General features: G+C 46.4%; 1 protein-coding gene and 1 long non-coding RNA gene across 4 annotated transcripts in view; one reads left to right on the top strand and one right to left on the bottom strand.

Moving 5' to 3' along the window:
• Window positions 1–5,474: 5,474 nt before the first annotated feature.
• On the top strand, window positions 5,475–20,386 carry LOC111770011 (uncharacterized). The gene is made up of 3 exons (XR_002802906.2): window positions 5,475–5,811; window positions 19,053–19,111; window positions 19,731–20,386. It is a non-coding gene; the product is annotated as an uncharacterized lncRNA (long non-coding RNA).
• Window positions 7,585–20,419, bottom strand: part of IFT52 (intraflagellar transport 52) — a 32,384-nt gene continuing 19,549 nt past the window's right edge. For all 3 annotated transcript variants that reach the window (XM_001502899.6, XM_070247575.1, XM_014735165.3), the window contains 5 exons: window positions 19,120–19,274; window positions 13,944–14,031; window positions 12,863–12,971; window positions 10,226–10,371; window positions 7,585–7,857 (listed from right to left, as the gene is read on the bottom strand). In XM_001502899.6, the coding sequence (XP_001502949.2) occupies window positions 7,810–7,857; window positions 10,226–10,371; window positions 12,863–12,971; window positions 13,944–14,031; window positions 19,120–19,274 (546 nt within the window). In that variant the 3' untranslated portion in view covers window positions 7,585–7,809. The remainder of the gene's footprint in view (window positions 7,858–10,225; window positions 10,372–12,862; window positions 12,972–13,943; window positions 14,032–19,119; window positions 19,275–20,419) is intronic.

Raw genomic sequence — 20,419 nt, 5'->3', positions numbered from 1 at the left:
CCGCCAAGCGCGTCGGCGCCGCCCGGGCCTGGCGCGCGGGCGGGCGGGCTGCGCGGGGCGGGGCCTGAGGGGAGGGCGGGGCCTGTGAGGAGGGGCGGGGCCTGCGGGCGCGCCGGGGCTGTACCGGCCGAGAGCCCTGCAGGCGGAGGGCAGGGAGCCCAAGAGGTGCGGTGGCGCCTTGCGAGATGCGACTCCGAACGGGCCGCCAGGTGACTGAGGCCTGGTCCAGGCTCAGTGTGGATCCGGGGCGGCGCAGGAGCAGCCCACACAGCAAAGGCTGAGGAAAGGCAGTGAGGTGCAAGGATGGAGAGTCAGGCCGGGGAAACCGACTGTGCAAAACCCCCAGCGCTAGTCCAAGCCGCTCCTCCGTCCCTACAGCCCCCACCCTAAATCGGCCCCTCACCCCTACCATCTCCCTGCTTCCTCTGCAGCCTCGAATTCAATGGCTCCGGCTCCTCAGCTCCACTCGTGGCAACCCGAGTGAGGCTTATATAATGCAAAACTGATCTTGCCTATGCAGTCTTAAAACCGCCCACCTCTCCCTCAGGGTAAAAGACTCCATAATCAGGTTGATACAATCCTGCCCTATCACCACCCTGCCCCTAGCCAAAGGGAACTTGCTAGCCTCCTTGCCTTTGCTGGGCCATTATCTGGGCAGGAACACTTCCCGCCCCTCCCTCCTGACTAACTCCTACTTATCCCTGGGGTCTACTGCCCACAATCTGCTTGTTAACTGTGCGTTTCTTCCTTCGAACTTTGGGCATGCTGAGGTCCAACTGGCCCCTCAATTCACCGCAGTATTCCCAGGGTCCAGAATTCAACTTGAGTTGAATTCCGTTTGCCATGTGCTTAAACAAACTGCAAGAGACTTAGCAAGGATTCTCCATTTTAAGCTCCCATTTACCAAGTACCTCCGCAGTATCATGCCACACAGGGCTCCCAGGGCGGAGTGCTGAGACAAGGTAAATGAACCATGAGACGAGAGCCTGGGGAGACCTGGCAGAACTTCAGCCCCTTACCCTCTGCTTGTGCTTTAGATCCATCTTCCAGAAGCTGCTGGCCACCTGGGACAGTCCAGCCAGCTGTTGCAAACTTCATTTAGCACAGCAGAAGGAATACTGACATCTTAAGTGATAGAAGCTTCCCCATCAATCAATTCAAGCCTTCCCCTACCTACTTCCTTCATAAAGGAATTCATGTGGACATTCCCTGTTCATTGCTAGGGTGTAGTATTTAAGAGTGCAGGAGGTTGCCCCGTGGTGGAGTGGTTAGTTTCCGATGGTCTGCTTCAGTGGCCCGGGTTTTGCCAGTTCGGATCCTGGGCGGGGACAGGGCACTGCTCATCAGGCCATGCTGAGGCAGCATCCGACATAGCACAACCAGAAGGACCTACAACTAGAATATACAACTATGTACTAGGGGGGCTTTGGGGAGAAGAAGAAGAAAAAAAAGAGTGCAGCCTCTGTAGCCAGACTTCCTGGAGTCTGAATCCCAGCTCCATCATTTACTAGTTGTGTGATCTTACACAAATTACTCTGTGCCTTAGTTTCCTCATCTGTAAAAATGAGATTCTCAAAAATTTAGTTTTTACTATGTACCAGCCACTGTTCTGTATGCTTTATAAATTTTATTTCATTTAATTCTCATAACAACCCTATGAGGTAATGTTAGTATTATCCTCTTTGGCAGATGGGGAAACTGAGACACAGGCCTCCCCCAGGTCACATGGCTAGTACTGTAAATGGCAAAGCAGGGATTCAAACCTGGTCTGTCTAGTTCTAGAGTCTATGCTCTTAATCACTGCACTGGTACCTACTTTGTAGAGTGGTTGTAGGATTAAGTAACTTAATCTGTGTCAACCACTGAGAACAATCCCTGGCACATAATAAGTACGATATTACTTTTAGTTATTATTATTATTGTGATTCTTCACCCGCTCTCATGCTTGTCCTTTGAGGTCCAGGAAGCTGCTCTGCACACAGCACACACTCTCACCTGGATTATTAGTCCCATTTCAGGACAGAGACAGGACCTGGGAGCTCCAGCAAGGTATTTGCCCAAGGGAAGAGGGAGCAGCTGGAGAGTCGGCTTGGAATCTGGGACGGGGGCCAGGTGACCAATACGGTGGAGCCTAGGAAGCCTGGAGTGAGTGCTTTGAGTCAGGGAGCAGGGGGTTACCCTGGTGCCAGATGGAATCTTGTAATCTCCACAAGTGTCTTTTCCAGTTATCATCATACCAACAGATGCCCCCTAGGGAGAGGATTCCAAGTGTCCTGGGTGCCGCCACACCTGGGAGTGGTCCCTGGGCCCAGGAGTGATAACATACAGTCTGCACCCTACTGGGTAACTTCCTGGACATGCCCTCCTCAGACAGGAAGGCTCCAGTCATTTGGTCATTCCACAATCTGCCCCTCCCCAGGCTCCAGAGTCAGAGTTTGCCCCTGACTTAGAAAGATGGGATCAAATCTACTTATTAAATGCTCAGGGCCCAACATAAAACAAACACTGATTGATGACAAGTAAATGACAAGTAGACTCACAGGACCCCTTCTGTTTGGCGTCCTCCCCTCTACCTACTGAGCACTTTCCTTATCCTCCTTGTCCTCCTACCATACTTACCCCACCGACAAGTTTATTGCTCTCTAAAGAACAGGGACAGCCCCGCATTCACATTTTTACCTTCAGATCTTTACCATAATGTTAGGCTCCTTGTAGATACTCACAGAAGGGGTTTTATACATTTTTTTTTTTTTTTTGAGGAAGATCAGCCCTAAGCTAACTACTGCCAATCCTCCTCTTTTTGCTGAGGAAGACTGGCCCTGAGCTAACACCCATGCCCATCTTCCTCTACTTTATACATGGGACACCTACCACAGCATTGGCTTTTTCCAAGCGGTGCCATGTCTGCACCCGGGATCCGAACTGGCGAACCCCGGGCTGCCGAAACGGAATGTGCGCACTTAACTGCTGCGCCACCAGGCCAGCCCCCTTATACATTTTTTAATTGAAGAAATTAAATGTTATAAAGCTAACATTTTGGCTGGAGAGTTAGGAAGGCACAGACCAGAAGTGAAAAGACTTAGAATGCTAGAGTTTGAATTGTGTCTTGTAAGATATGAGACATCGAAAGAGATTTTGAAACAAAGGAATGTTTTTCAGACACTTCTGCCACACCTCCAAGGGCATCACTGTAGAAGACAGAGTCATGGCAGCATGTAAGTGGCCACAGGCATGAGAGTTCGAGGACCAGGACTGGAAATAGAACATTTTCTACAACACCTACAATTGCAGGGAAAGCAATTCAATTACCTGTTTCAAGGAATCAGACCTCTACAGAGAAATTTCCCCACCCACTTCTCAGAAGATTGAGATTTTATGAATAACTCTTTGCAAAGCACCTAACTTTGATTTCTAGAAAAGGATCTGCAAAGCATTCAGATCAAAAAATAATAATAGCTAGCTTTTACTAGGGTAGACACCATGTGCCAGGCACCATACTAAGAGTTTTACATTCATTTTGCATTTAACGCTCATCAGTATGTGAGGCAGGTACCAATAAGACCCTCACTCAAAAGATAAGAAAACTGAGGCACAAAGATGTTATGTTACCATGATCACACAACTAGTGGACTAGTAGCTTGAAGCAAAGCACCTATAATTTGAAATGTAAATTTGGAGAGTACTATTTGTGAAAATATGCTGAAATGATTGAAGCTGGGTTATAGCCTGGGGCTAGTCATAATGAGATGATCCAACCATCCATAATCTCCAGAAGCTCATCAGTTGATACAGGAGACAAGGAGTGAACAGAAAATTAGCTCAGCACAGGTGAAGATAAACAGCAGGGGTTGTGTGTGCCCAAGCAACCAACCAACAGGGTCACTGAAGGCTCTTCAGAGCTGGTGATTTAGGACTTTGCAAGGTGGCCAATGTGGGGAACGGTGGTTCAGGCAGAGGGAATAGCCAGTGCATGTCAGGGAGAAGGAATATTAGGAAGTACTCAAGGATTGACCAGAGTTGATGTCATTCTTGACTCTTCTCTCTCATCACTTATCTGATCCTTCTGCAAATTCTATAGGCTCTACTCTCAAACTCTACCTTCAAAATATATTCAGTAGCAAAAGCACATGAAAAGAAGCTCAATATCATCTCATTAAAGAAATGCAAATTAAAACCACGAGATTTACACACCTATTAGTACAGCTAAAATTAAAAAGACTAATCGTATCAAATGCTGGTGAAGATGGGGAGCAATCAGAATTCTCAAATACTCCTGGTGGGAATGTAAAATTGTACAACCACTTTGGGAAACAGTTCAGTAGTTTCTTAAAAATTTAACATATACATCTACCATATGACCCAGCCATTCCAATAAAAATGAATGCATATGTCCATACAGAGATTTTTACATAGCTTTATTTGTAATGGCCCAAACTGGAAACAACCCAAACATCCATCAACAGGAGACTGGATGAAGAAATTGTAGATATAAAACAAATTTTTCCATACAGTGGAATACTACTCAGCCATAAAAAAGACATTGACACAATACGAATCTCTAAATTATGTTGAAAGAAGGCAAAGAGTACATACTGTATAATCCCATTCATACACAAGTCTGGAAATTGCAAACCAATCTATAGCGACAGAACCAATCTAAAGTAACACTGGTTGTGAAAAAGGGATTACAAAGAGACACAAGGAAGTTTTAGGGAGTGATGGTTATGTTCCATTTGTGTGACTTTAGGGATCCCACTTCAATCACTGGGAGAAGTGTGAGGTCACTGATCACAGGACAGGGCAATCAATCTCGCCTGGGCTTCTTGGCGCTCATGTCAGCCCCGGCTGTGCCCTCAATTATGCAGTTGCAAAGGGTGAGAATTTGGTCTCCTGGAAACCATCTAATCCAAATCTCTTGTGTTCCTGATGAGGGAGATGAGGCTCTGAGATGAGTGCCGGGACCCTGGGTTACCATATACATACACCACGTCTAGCCCACACCCCTAAGCTCCACTCTGGGCTTTCTGGGGCACCAGCTTTTGCAAACACTTAGTTCTTCCTCTTGTAACGTGGCCACTTGCAGTTCAGCAATCAAGCCGGGAAGGACTCGCGGGTTAGGGAGTTCGGGCAAAAAGTCACGGAGGGACCCGCCGATAAACGCCAAAACCTCGTCCCTAAGCCAGTGGGAAGCGACTGCACAGGCCGGCCAGGCCCCAAGGCCGCGCTTGACGGAATCATCACCCTCCTCTGTGAAGACGGAGAGAGAAAATCGGTCTTTGGAATCTACCTGGCAGTCTCTCGCTGCCCGCGGTAACCCGAAGCAAGTGACGTGACCTGTTTCGAGGCGCAACCCGTGTAAACCGAGGCCAAGGGCCCCAAGTACTCTGACCGCGGGGCCCGAGCCTGCAGACACACAGCGCCCACTTTGGGGCGCGCGCCCCGGCTCTAGCGCCGCGCGAGGCATGGCGGGAGTCGCGCCGCCCGACGTCACCGGGGGCGCCTGCGCTTGGGGGTCGCTGGGATCTCGGCTGCTGGGTTGTGGTGCCCTGGCAGTCTGGCCCGGCGCTGCTTCCTCGCCGGCCGCTCGGGTCAGCCCCGCGCCTTCGGAGTCATCGCCCCTGGAGGTGTACCCCGGCGCCTGCTGTTTGGGGTCGTGCGGAGGACGGATGAAAAGAAGGCCCAGGGGATGAGAGGGAGCGGGGCGAGTCCGTCGCCGGCCTCCGACATTAAGGGCCCTGTTGACCCCCGTTTGCCTCCAGCCGTCCTTGACCCCCCGTGCGGGTCAACAGCCCCGGACAAGCTCCTAACACGGCAAGTGTCCTTCATGCTACTTGTCACCGTTTGCGACTCTTGCGAGGTTAATTCTCTCCGCGATTAGATTGTGAGTGGCAAGAGCGCAGCCCTAGGATGAAACATTAGTAGGCTTCCTGTTAAAACTTGGTATGAGCAAGATTTGTTACTCTTTTTAGAGTATATATTTCTTCCTGCGTCTTGAAGGCAGCGGAAGAAGTTGCTAACGTTGGTTGCAGAAAGGGCAGCTGAATGGCTGAAGAGGGTGAAATTCTTCCTCTTCAGTATTCTTAAGTTCGTGCTCAGGTATTATCTAGTTAAATTTTTAATTAAAACTTTTTAAAAATTAAATTTAATTAAGGCATTTGTGGCGCTCTAGCACCTTTTAGGGAACAGAATTTGAACACCTTTATTTTGTTTTACAAATAAGAAGTAACTTAGCAAAAGCCACAAAGCAGATCTATGAAACTAAGATGCCACAAACTTTCCTCCTTGCTCTTGGGGAGAGGACAGACGTTTTCTCGCTGACTGGTATCTCCCTTTTCTAATGTTATCTCCTCTTCATTTGGATACTAAAGGTTCTCCCATCAGAGATGTATTTGAATTCAACAAATAGAATCTCCAAGTTATTTTTATGCTGTTATCTGCTAGGACTGGTACTTTCACTATTTTTTTTAAGATTTTTTTTTTCCTTTTTCTCTCCAAAGCCCCCCGGTACATAGTTGTATATTCTTAGTTGTGGGTCCTTCTAGTTGGCATGTGGGATGCCACCTCAGCATGGCCTGACAAGCGGTGCCATGTCTGCGCCCAGGATCCAAACCAGTGAAACCCTGGGCCGCCGAAGTGGAGCACGCAAACTTCTTAACCACTTGGCCACTGAGGCCAGCCCCCAATTATCAATTTCTATGTGAACAAATCAGATTTTGAGACTGGACATATTTTCTAAGCCTCAGGGATTTCCAGCTATTTACTGGTTATTTCCACTTGTATGAATGGCCATCATCTCAATTGGATTCTTATGTTCACCCAAAACAGCTCACCCTTCAGAATCCCCACCTTCTAATAGCTCCACCACTGTCCCAGGCAATCAGGCTCAAAATCTTGCCAATCTGACCTTCAACCTCCAGACCAAACCTATTTCAAAATGCCACCTTTCCTATAACAGCACCTTAGTCCACATCCTTGTTACTTCCTCTTGGGTACCACACTCCCTCCCGAAATGGCCTTCCTTCCGCAGTTCCCATCTTTATAGAACCCACCAGCTAAGCTTTTCCGTTGTGCCACATCCCTTACACACTGGCAGTGGCTCTGCAATCTTCTCTCTTTCAGGGTTCCCCAAAGCTGGTACCCAGTGTATTTAGTACACTGCTGTGCATTTCCACATCAGCTGCCCCATTCAAGCAGGTAGTCTCTCCCGTTGTCCTTGGGACAGATGATCACATTTTGCCCTGCATTATATTAGACTTGAGTGCTTTAGGAGCTCAGAGGAGGGGGACAAAGTGTGACAAAGTAAAGCCTCCAGATGGTTGTGTCCTGTAAGCAGCTGGGAGATGAAGGGGTGAGTAATCTATGTGAGGAAGGTGTGTGTTTAGGATTTTATCTTTTTCATCAGGTATGGTGGGGCAGACAGACGGTGCGGGTTGTTTGTTTTGTATCCTTTTGAACTAGTCCAAGAACTGTACAGTATTCACAACAAGCTTGAGAGTTATTTATCTTTGATAAAAGAAATTCAAATCCAGAACAGGAGTCGAAAGAAAAGACTTCAATGAAAGACCATTTCATAAATTATAAAAGTAGATTCAATCAGATTTAATTTTAAAAAATGGAATGTATCTTACATAAAGATCTTGTAAGTTAGAAATGTTGTACCTATCTGGGCACTACACAAGATGCATAGGCCTTCCAGAGCTCACAGAGGAAAGAGTGTATAGAAAATTTTGATAAGCAATGGGGAACAATTAAAAAATAGTTTACAAAGAGAGAATAAGGAGGCAGAAAATGCTTCAAGAGGCATGGTCCTCAGAAATTATTCTGGAATGCCGTTTCACTTGTATCAACATCATGTTCCTGGATGAGGGAATAAGACAGAATTTTAGTATTTCAGTACAAAGCCTGAAATGTGAACTCTTTAGGGTTTTGGACTCTGATTAGAGATTCTGAATTATCACTAATTGGGACACATAGGTAACCTCTGGCGGTAAGGTTGAATCCAGCCCAAGGATCAAGTTTTCACTAGTAGACAGCATGCTTTTGACCACTATGCACCACCCACCATGAGTAGGGAGCAAATGCAGTTGGAGGCACTGATGTGAAGACCATACCAGGCTTCTTACCTTGGCCTTGGGGGCCTGTCCCTCCCTTGCCACCAGGGTAGGTACTGTCAGGAATCTACCTAAGCCCCCAGCCCACATTTCAGTGCTAAGCAGCTATATCAATGCCTCGCCTCTGGGTTCCCTTCATGGCACTTATCTCCGAGCACTGTAATTTCCCATATGCTCCTGTCTCCCCCACTGCATGGAGCTGAGAGAGACAACAAGGACTGCATTTATCTTGTTCACTGCCATAGCCCCGACATCTACACCATGCCTGGCACATATGAGGCATTCAGTATGAGTACCCAGCAGAGCCAGCCCCGTGGCAGTAGACACACCCTAACTGGTCTTTCCACTCAGCATCTAAAATCCTAATTCCATAATATATGAAAAACGGAGGGGGCCAGCCCGGTAGCACAGCGGTTAAGTTCGCATGTTCTGCTTATTGGCGGCCTGGGGATCACCAGTTCAGATCCCGGGTGCGGACATGGCACCGTTTGGCAAAAGCCATGCTGTGGTAGGTGTCCCACATATAAAGTAGAGGAAGATGGGCATGGATGTTAGCTCAGGGCCAGTCTGCCTCAGCAAAAAGAGGAAGATTGGCAGTAGTTAGCTCAGGGCTAATCTTCCTCAGGAAGAAAAAAAAAAAAAGACAATCTCTCTTTATCTGTTTTATAGGCCTCCCACCCCCATTTACCGTATCATGAATGCCTTCCTGAGTCCTTAAATATTCTTCTAAAACTTTTTTTTTTTTTTGATGAGGAAGATTAGCCCTGAGCTAACATCTGTGCCAATCTTCCTCTATTTTGTATGTGGGATGCCACCACAGCATGGCTTGATGAGTGGTTGTAGGTCCATGCCTGGGATCTGAACCCATGAACCCCGGGCTACCAAAGTGGAGTGTGCAAACTTAACCACTATGCCACCGGGCTGGCCCCTCTTCTAAAACATCTTTCATCTTATGGATACACCCTAGATATTTAACCAGTTCTCTACTGATGAAGATTTTCCTTCTGTTAAAAACAATGCTGCACTGAGCATCCTGGTTGGTAAATTTACATACATTCAGGATATTATTAAGACAGATTCTGAGGATTAGAATTGCTGGGTCAAAGGTATATACATTTTTAGGGCTTTTGAATAACATTATAAAAAATATCTCCAGAAAAGTGGAACCAATTTATTCTCCCATCAGTAACACATGAATGCCCATTTACCAACAGTGATGGGGCATTTAATTTTAGAAATCCTGTCAAGGAACAGAAAAACCAAAGGCCAGGCAAAATTTTAAAGTTCTTGGTCCTCAGTCCAGAGAAAAATGATTTCTTTTTTCTTTTTTTTTTTTTGAGAAAGATTAACCCAGAGCTAACATCTGCTGCCAATCCTCCTCTTTTTTGCTGAGGAAGACTGGTCCTGAGCTAACATCCATGCCCATCTTCCTCTACTTTATATGTGGGATGCCTGCCACAGCATGACTTGACAAGCAGTGCATAGGTCCACACCCGGGATCCAAACTGGCAAACCCCATGCGGCCAAAGCAGAATGTGTGAACTTAACTGCTGCGCCACTGGGCAGGCCCCAGAAAAATGATCGCTAATATATGGTGCTGATCTCATGTCCCACTGCTCTATCCTTTGCTCCATTCTCTCCAGCCACACTGGCACTCCTGTTCCTCAAACATGCCAGGCAGAGCCCAGCCTCAGGGACTTTGCACAGGCCTTCCCTCTGCCTGGGACACTCGTCCCCCAGCTGTTTACATGGCTAAATCCCTCAGCACCTTCAGGTCTTTGCTCTAATATCAGCTTTGTAGTGAGGCCTACCCTGACCACCCTGTTTCATGCTGCCACAGTCAGCACACTTGATCCCTCTTACCCTGCTCTACTTGCTTAACATCTTCCGGCAGACTGTGTGATTTACTTATATATTATGTTTACTGTCTGCCTTCTCCAGCTAGAATGTAAGTTCCATAAGTGCAGGGATCTTTGTCTGTTTTGTTCACCTAGCAGATACTTAACAAATTACTTGCAGAATGAATGAATGACATAAAACACGAGAAGTCTGGTTTATGGATGATCCCACCACTTGAAGGGCTCCCGCTTTATTGAGCCTTCTGTGCTCTGTACCTGGTTCAGTTTCTTGAACTCCACCACTTGGAAGAAGATGTGCTCGAGGATATGTTTGGCATCTTGTTGGTCCTTTGGGAGTTTATTGGTTACTCCGAGAATGTCACCACACTTCCTGACGTAGAATTCCAGGTCTTCTTCAGTACCTAAGTACAGTTGGGGCAGTTAGATTAACCCTTGACTTCTGCCCTTCCCCAAGTACAGACTTACTGTGGTTTAGGAATCCCTCCCGTCAGGTTCCTACATCTCTCAAGACCACTCACCTCTTCCTAGGGTAATGTGACCAAAGGACTTAAACAGTGACAAACTGTAGAGATCTCTGATGTGCTGCTTTTATAAATTAGGACAAAAGGGTGACATTCCTAATTAGAATAAAGCTGGACTGGTTCTGGCTTTCCTATTCCCAGATCCAGCATTCCTACAATGCAAAGAACAGGAGCATCCAGTAGGAGATCAAATTACCATTCTCTGAATGCAGTGAGGACCACTATAAGAAGGGCATACGGCTATGTTAAATAATATTTATTAGAGCAATATTATAGGACAGGAAATTAAGAAAAAAATCACCCAGGGGCTGGCCCCCTGGCCAAGTGATTAAGTTCGCGTGCTCCGCTGCAGGCGGCCCAGTGTTTTGTCAGTTCGAATCCTGGGCGCGGACATGGCACTGCTCATCAGACCATGCTGAGGCGGCGTTCCACATGCCACAACTAGAAGGACCCACAACTAAGAATATACAGATATGTACCGGGGGGCTTTGGGGAGAAAAAGGAAAAAATAAAAGCTTTAAAAAAATATATATATATATATGAAAGAAAAAAATCACCCATAATTCCACCAACAACATATCCCTGTGAAGGTATCCCCAGCAGCCCTATATCGAGGATGGATAGCCATTACTGCCCGTCTTACACTATACTGTAATTTCTTTTTTTCCCTCTGAGTTTCTAAAGTTATGATAGAAATGTAAGTTTTTAATTAAAATATTCAAACGATACAGCTGCAAAAATCTCTCGCCCTAGCTCTATCCCCCGCAATTCTACCTAGGGTAATTACTGCCACGTATGCCTACATATTTACATATGTGTAAAAAATGGCATCACACTATAATAGTTCTGTAAGTTGCCTTCATCATTTAATGATATAAAATGGAAATTCCATCTCAAAGCTTATGCTCTGTATCTTTCAACAGATTGATAATATTCCACTTTATTTTATATATTTTTAACCAGTCCCCCTACTGATGGCCCATTAGACTGCTGCCTATTTTTCAAATGCTACAATTAATATCTCTATAGCTGTATCTTTTTTGTTTTGCATTTCTACAAGGATTTCTGTAGGATAAATTGCTAGAAAAGCAACTGATCCTTCACAGGTCTATTATTCCTACTGGACTAATCACTCTGTCCTGCTCATTTTTGATTGCCCAGCACCTACCACAGTGCCTGGCACAGAACAGAGACGCAGTAAAGGTGTTTTACACTGAACTCTTTTTTTTTTTTAAGATTTTATTTTTACTTTTTTCTTCCCCAAAGCCCCCCAGTACATAGTTGTATATTTTTAGTTGTGGGTCCCTCTGGCTGTGTTATGTGGGATGCCACCTCAGCATGGCTTGATGAGCAGTGCCATGTCCCGCCCAGGATCCGAACCAGTGAAACCCTGGGCCACCTAAGCAGAGCGTGTGAACTTAACCGCTCGGCCATGGGGCTGACCCCATACACTGAACTCTTTTCATTTTTGCATACTCCTTTCTGGTCTTTGGGCACATACAGATGTTCACATAGTTGGGATCCCACTGTACGTGCAGTTTTATATCTGCTTGCTTCCTTTAGGATTCTCACTTAAATTCTATCAGTGTCACTCCTTGGCCTTTGTTAACCTTTATAATGACTACATGTTGTTCCATCAGTTGAATATGGCACAATTTACTACCATTCCCCTGCTAATAAACACTAAGGCTATTCCCAATTGTATTTTATTTTTAAAATAAATAATGTAGTAGTCATCTGTGTACCTTCATTTATCTTCTTAGATTGGATTTCCAGGAGTGGGGTCACTGCCTCTAAAAGAATGGTAATTTTATGCCTCTGAGCACATGTGTACAGGCCCATTTGCTGTGCTGGAGGCAGTGCATGTCAGGAGGAGCACTGGGCCAAGAGCCAGGAGTACCGCTCACCATGCAGCTGTGGCTTGGGGCCTCATTTCCTCATCCACATGTCGTGGGGGGCACACTTGACTCTCACTAGGATCCCTTCCAATTTTGAAGTCTCTATAATTCTTTGGCCCTGACTAAATTTTCTTATTTAACTGCTCCTATGACCAATGATCCAGATTTGCTAAATGGCAGCCAGGATCAGAATTCATCCTGCAGTCACTCAATAGGTCAGAACTAAAGACCTACAGGGATTAAAGCTGAGACCTTGGCTTCTGCTTAGCATCATATTTTAACTCACTAGGCTAACTGGCCTCAAGAGAAACAATGAACATCCTTTATAGGAAATAAACAAGAACTGTGATTTTATACTCCTGTTCATATTTTGTTCTCCCTAAACAAACTCTAAGCTTTCTCTCATGGCAAATCTCAAAAGTTTACAGTTAAATAAAACTCAACAAAAGAAACAAAAATTTGGCAAAACTTACACTTATTGGTAATCTGAGCAAGCCGTGCCTTCTCAGAGGAGAACGTCTCATCTAAGTCAAACAGCTCCAGTGGAGGAGGTGGTAATTCTCTGAAACTAGGAGGGAAAACCTAAAAGGAAATAAGGTCTTTCATGAAAGAGCATATCCAAAGCTGTAACTGACGGTGCTGAGACATAAGGGAAACGGGAGGCCAACTCAGCGCTTCCTTGGAGGAAGCACCCAAACGCCCTAACCCACTAGACCATATCAGGCACCACGACTAGCCCACTGTAAACCAAGCAGAACCAGCTCTAACTACACTGACCAAGCTGAAATACCAGTGCCCATTAACTCATGCAAGGACACAAAGCTTGGGGCTTATTAGGCTTATTTGTACAACTTGTTTTTCATTTAATCATGAGTTCTTTAGGGACAGAAACTGGGGAAGCAGATGTAGATTAGTGTAGAAAGTGCTGAACTTGGAGCCAGAATTTGCAGGTATGAACCAGTGGTGTGCGGATAAATGTTTAACTGTCAGCTCTCAAAACATAACAAAAAGCTTAATCTGTAGCATTTGTCATTTTCTGTGATGTAAATACTTCCACCATGGCCAATTTGAAGCTACCAAGATGAAGCCAGCTGGCTCCTAACATTCCCTAATGTGGTGGGATAAGACAATTTTGAAGGAAGTTGAGTTAATGCTGGACTGGAATGTTGAAAAATAACCTATACACACATGGCTATCCCCCCGCTGTTAGAACTGTGCTATGCTTCTGAGTGCCTGCTACTTGGAAAGCTGCAGTACAATGCTGTTCCTCCTTTTTAACCAGAATTCTCATATATACACTCCAACCCAACAAGGTGGGAGATGTTTAACAGAAAAGTCACACCCTTGATTTCTCAGTTGGGAACTACACCAAATGGAAGTCCCTATAGAATATTAGTAGATTTGGTCTCTGTGCATGTTTAGAGCCAGAGAAATGTAACTCCATGAGGAGTGCCACCAATGGCATATGGAGGGATCCAAGTGAGGGGCCCAGCTGGTGAGGGAAGGGCCACAGGGGGCGTTCTGCAGCGGGGACCCCGAAGCACACCTACTCACCGCTGGCTGAAGGGCTGGCAGCGGCGTCTCAAACTGAGGTTGGATAAGCTGGAGAGGTTCATGTTTCACATTTAGCTGTTCATGAGCCCTGTGTTAATAAGACAGAAAAGCAGAGAGCAAGATGAGGCTGCGGCAGAGCACGTCTGACCGCACACACTGCTCTTCTCCATCGAGTCAGGAGGTTCAGCGCTGCTGCAGAAAACACCCAGAACGCGTTGTTACGTGGAATGTAATGATCCTTCCAGGAATCTACCGTATCGTACGGCATGACTATGGAGAACTGAGAGGGAAATTTCTTTCAAGTTTCTAATCAGGCTTCTCCTAAATAGGCTTTTTGTTCTTACCCAATGGACACTGAATCTTGTAACTCACTGTGTTTCCTTATTTGTTTTCACCATCAGAAGACAGGTGTCAAACCTGAAGTCTGCTTCTCCTTCTGGCAACTGTACAGATCTGTATAATATGCACTTCTGAGTGCTCATTCACTCAAAAATTGTTTACTGAAAATTGACTATGTACCAGGCAGGTTTATACACCAGGAGTACAGCAACAATGAAAAAAAGAGACCAAGGCAGGCCTTTGTGGAACTTACATTCCAGTGGAGGAGAGACACACAATAAACAAACCCAAGCTGCCAGGTATTAATAAGCATCACAAAGAAAAGCAAATCAGGAGAGAGGGATAGACAGGGAGGGGGCAGAGAATGCAGCTGGTCAGAGAAGTGGAGGGAGGAGGGGAGGCAGAGTCCCATGCAGAGGCAAGAGCAAGGAGAACAGAGAAAAGAGTGCTAGGCATTTTCACAGAGCAGCAGGCTCCAGTGGAGGGAGAGTGGCCAAAATGAGTTTACAGAGGTAAGTGCTGGTCTTACCCTTGGGTTATTTTTAGATTGTGGCTTCCCCTTTGGCTCCATTCTCTCATTCATTTATTTTATTCTTTTGCATCGTACATAATTTTGTAAGCTGGGTGAACGCCTCTGGGAATGAGGCAGATTAAAATATACTCACCCAATTTAAATCATATACACATTTTGGCCTTTCAAAATTAAGCTAAACAAGCAAATGCCAACAGGTGTGGACAAAGTTCATTCCTGCTTCTATGTATGAGGAGAGGTCTGTGACTGCAGAAAGGTGATTAGCTGAGTTTATTGCTGTCACCTCCTCCACAAGTCCCAGGGGTTTAAGGAGACGCTTCCCTAGGAATGAGCAGAATATCCCCATGGAGGGAAGAGAAATAACTTTCACTGAGCACCTACGGCATGTGATGTGTTGTACCTGACCCTGTGCTGGGCACTTAAACTTATTTCATTTAATCCTCAAAACAACCGTGGACAGTGGGAATAATCTCTTAGGGACAAGGAAACAGGTGAGAGATGAAGCAGCTTCCCAAGGTCACGTGGTTGAGAAGCGACAAAGGCAAGATCAGAACTCAGACCTGGCCAGTCCCTCCCCTGAGAAGCTCCATGACTCGGTCTACCGAGAAGGCAGAATGTCATTAGGGGCAGTTCTAAGCTCAAGGTCCCACCACCTGCACACTCACACAGAACCCAGCCGCCGAGCCCAGGCCTCGGTCAGCCTAGGCAGGCCTGTTCTGTTCTCTGTCCCCAGACAGAGCTGAGTGTGCTCAAGCCTTGTGTTAATAATAAAACAAATTCCACTGTCTTCCCTTTCTCCACTCAGCTCACCACCTGGCCACATCTTGCTCCTACTAGGAGCCAATATGTACTTAATGGGGGTGTGGGATGAGTGGAGAAACTAATCTTAAACCCAAGAAAACCTAATTGAGAAAGCTGTCCTTTACAGGAAAAAGGGAAGAGTAAATGCCAACGCTCAACACAAATCTGTGCAATGGAGCTAAGCTGTGTGTTTCCAGAATACTCTGGCCTGACCTCTGACCCTGCATTTTCATCATCCTGTGTCTCGATCCCCAAACCACCAGACCATGATCTCAGGGCAGGGACCCCACACTGTGTGTCTCTACCTCCCACCCACAGGCATCGATAAATACCAGACAGCAAATGAAGTTACTTCAGAGCAGCACGCTATAGATCACACAAATATTTAAAGACTAACTGAATTTTACTCAAAAAAGAGAACTTGCCTTGAAAAGATGTTACTGGCAAATAAAAATACCCAAGAGCACCTCTAGAAACCGTCAGCCCGTAACTACTGCCCTTTGCTGTGGTACGAGAGACAAATACAATGAAAAGAGCCATCCAAGCCCCCAGAATAGCCACTGAAGACTCTGCTGACTCTAAAATAGCAGACAGTTCCAGTCAGTCCCTGGTCAACACTGCAGAGCCGTCACAGTGGCCTGGTCTAAACCACATCGAGAGAGCAGCAGGCCAAAACGGCAGAAGGTGGTTGGACCTCAGCCGGCTTGGGGAGCAGCCTGATGTATCTTTTGTTACTCTGAGAAAAGCCCTGAACTGCAGAGGAGGAGCCCCGGGGCCCATCTCTGGACCCCTTGCTTCCGTGTCATTTCCTCCTCCCTTGGCGTCCGGGGACACTGCTGCCCACAGGCCCCATCCTGCCCCTCCAGCTGCTTTTCCCCAGCTTATCACAGGGCCTCTTCTTCTCCTACCTCTCAAGCAATGGCAGCTGTGAGGTCCTGGTGTGAGCTCAATTCCCACTCTACTTCTGTCCCTGGGTGTCACCTGCCCTTCCCACAGCTTCCCTCACTGCCTTATCTGGACCCCTTCATGTCTACACTGGTTCCACCTGCATCTCTTCACAGGGAAACCTCTCAGCCACTTTAGATTGGGAGGGCCGGGAACAGAACTCACTTCTCTCCTCTTCCTGCGTGCTTTGTGCCAGTTAACAGCATCACCGGTTGCTCAGATCCCCAAGGAGTAATCCGTCTCTCAGACATCTCCATCACAGCCTTCCAGGGCCCATGTCTTGTGATTCTTTCTTCCCAAACATCTCTTGAAAGCACACTACTACTCTTCCTAACTCCACCTTTCAACCCTCCTGACCTGCTGCAACCACCTCCTGACTGGCTTTCTTCACTTCTACTTTTTCTTTATTCCAATTAATTGTACAAACTGCTGCAAGAAATTGTTTTGGTTGACTCTGGATTACACAGTCAATCAAGTCCCTCCTCTAGAGGTCTTTACTAGGACCTCATTTTTGAATTAGACCCTTGCCCTGAGCCTCAGGCTGTTGTCTTTTTTTTTAAAGATTTTTTTTTTTCCTTTTTCTCCTCAAAGCCCCCCAGCATATAGCTGTATATTCTTAGTTGTGGGTCCTTCTAGTTGTGGCATGTGAGATGCCACCTCAGCATGGCTTGATGAGTGGTGCCATGTTCGCGCCCAGGATTCGAACCGATGAAACACTGGGCCGCCGCAGCGGAGCACGCGAACTTAACCACTTGGCCACAGGGCCAGCCGCAATCAGGCTGTTGTCTTGACTTCTTCCTTCTGTAATGTGCAGGCGTATCTCCTCAAGTGCTGGTGCTGGAGAACGTAGAACAGTATGTTGCAGGTGACTTAAGAGGATCAATTTTTAAACAACCAAGTTGGCATTTTTCTTTTTTTTTTTTAAAGATTTTATTATTTCCTTTTTCTCCCCAAAGCCCCCCCGGTACATAGTTGTATATTCTTCGTTGTGGATTCTTCTAGTTGTGGTATGTGGGACGCTGCCTCAGCGTGGTTTTGATGAGCAGTGCCATGTCCGCGCCCAGGATTCGAACCAATGAAACACTGGGCCGCCTGCAGCGGAGCGCACGAACTTAACCACTCGGCCACGGGGCCAGCCCCAAGTTGGCATTTTTTTTTTTTTTGAGGAAGATTAGCCCTGAGCTAACTACTGCCAGTCTTCCTCTTTTTCTGCTGAGAAAGCCTGGCCCTGAGCTAACATCCGCGCCCATCTTCCTCTACTTTATATGTGGGAAGCCTACCACAGGATGGCTTGCCAAGCAGTGCCATGTCTGCACCCAGGATCTGAACTGACGAACCCTGGGCCACCGAGAAGTGGAACGTGCAAACTTAACCCCTGCACCACTGGGCCAGCCCCCAAGTTGGCCTTCTTAGAAGTCAAGGCTAAGTGCAGTGCAAATGGCAATTAGGAATAACCTTCCTTGGCTGGGCACGCCTGCACATGTGAATGTCTAGGGCTTTGCTCACATAAGCTACATCACTGCAGAATGCTCCCTCCCAGCATCCCCGCCTGCCTCCTGAAATCCTCACCCCTTAAAGTGCGACACCCAGCCCAGTGCCAAACAGACACGAGGCCCCCAAGAAATGTTGGCTGAAATAGTTAATGCCTGGCTAAGTGGGCCCCTTTTTCATAGAGTCTTACCTGCTCACCTCAGCCAGAATCAAATTCCCTTTCTTCATTGTGCCCATGGCCTCTAGTTCTATTTTCCATTCAACATTAATATAATAACCTTGCATCACAGCTTTTGTCTGTCCTCTCCATAAAACCATAAACTTCAGGCATAGTGCCTGACACAGAGCTCTGGAAGTCTTCGTTGAACTTGAACATAAGTATAGGGCTAGGAAGTTAGACAGTCATCTGTAGCTCCACCCTCAGCCTTTGGTTCATCCAGATGTAGATCCCACGCCAGGCCAAAGATGCTGAGAAATGTTAGTCCCTGTCTGTGACATCAGGGATGGCAAACAACAACAAGAAACGGGCAAGAAAACAGGGTAAAGCCCTGGCTTGAAAGTCATTCAGGCCTGGCTTTAATCCCTGCTCCCACCTTGGGAGAATAGCTTAGCCTCTTTAAACCTCAGTTTCCTCATCTGGAAACAAGGCAGGTAACTCAGGCTGACTGAAAGTATTAAGTGAAGTAACAGCGTGGAGTGCCTACAGGGTGACCAACCACCTCGGTTTACTGAGGGGTTCCTGGGACCTGGGACTCTGTGCTAAAACCAGGAAAGTCGCGGGCAAACGGGAGTAAGCTGGTCACCCTGAATGCCTGATACAGAGCCTGGAACACAGCTGGGGCTAATGATGCTGGCATTTTCATCTGCATCAACACCCCCCCCCCACCCCTACCCCCCCCCCCCCCACTCCGGCAATATCCCAGCTGTCTTTGTCGATCTCTTCATAGATCTGAGAACGTTTTGCAAACCACGTTTGCCATGACTCTACCTCTCGTCCCCAGGCTCATGTTTTCAAACCAAATGCTCAGAACGGAGTGCAGTGCAGCTCAGAGAGCCACAGGTACTGACTTGATGACCTTGGGGAGGGAGGTGGTATCCAGCTGGTAAATGGACAGGTCGAAGAGGGTGGTGAAGTCCCGTGGGTTCTCATCGCCCTCCTGGAGACACACTCGAAGCCGCTCTGACAGGGTGGCTGTGTCGGGCAGCATCATGTAGTCAGAAATCTGAAAGCCACAAGAGGGTTCCTTTCAGCAGACCAGGAGCAAGAATTTAATCTCTCTAGTCTCCAACGTCTCAGGTCTAAATCTGTAATATTTATATTCTCTTGCCAAGAGATTTCACTGTTCATGATCACTGACAACTAAACCTCAAATAAGCCACTTTATGTGGTAAGAGGAACAAAAGTCACTTGGCTAAACTCCAATGCTGGCTAAATGCAACTCTCCAATTACTCACGCCAGGACTCACACAGCTGAATACAGCTGGAGAAACACACAGCTGTGCTGACTGGTCCCCTTCTAATTTATGATCACTGATCTGAGTGCTCAGCAATCAACTGTTTTACTCTAGTTCATTCACTTTCCCACTCTCCTAGGGAATACTTTCCTTTTGTCACTTCAAACATCCCAAACAATTATCCCTTTCTTAATTTTAGCTGATGACCTTATTTTCTATTTCAGTGAGAAAAGAGAAGCAATCATAAAAGAAAGTCCACAAGCTCCCACTACAACATCTATCCACCCACCAGCATCTGGGCCACGCACTGCTTTCTCTCCTGTTATGTGTACAAAACACCTGTGACCCCAGCACAGACAACCCCTCCACTTGGACACTAGATCGTGGCCCTTCTCACCTAATGAAGGACACACCTCCAGCACTGCTGAGAGCCCTTAATGATGACACGGGCTGTGTGGTATAATAGCAAAAACCCAGGAAAACCTCTATGTCTGCCACTAGGAGACTGGTCGAATATACTGCAGTACAAACAATGGAAAATACAGTTTTCAAAAAAACAAACAAAAGAAAGCTCTTTCTGTATAAATATGGGAAAATCTCCAAGACCTATTGGTAGTTTTAAAAAGTAAGGTGCTGGACAGTGTATATCCAGTGTGTATGTAGTACCACTTGTGTAAAACAAGGGGGAAGGAGAGTACACACACACATATTTGCTTATATATGTATAAAATATCTCTGCAAGAACACAGAGAAACCGCTAAGACTGTGGTCACTGGGGAGGGGGCAAAGACAGAAGGAAGGCACGCTCATTGTGCATGCTTTTGAATTCCCAACTGTGTGAATGTATTACCTATTCAAAAAATAAATTTAAATAAATGCAGGCTGGCAACAAGAAATTTATTCCTAATTGCCC

This window comes from Equus caballus, chromosome 22 (genome assembly GCF_041296265.1).
Source record: "Equus caballus isolate H_3958 breed thoroughbred chromosome 22, TB-T2T, whole genome shotgun sequence".
Classification (NCBI taxonomy): domain Eukaryota; kingdom Metazoa; phylum Chordata; class Mammalia; order Perissodactyla; family Equidae; genus Equus; species Equus caballus.
This window is presented reverse-complemented; position numbering and strand designations above follow the sequence as displayed.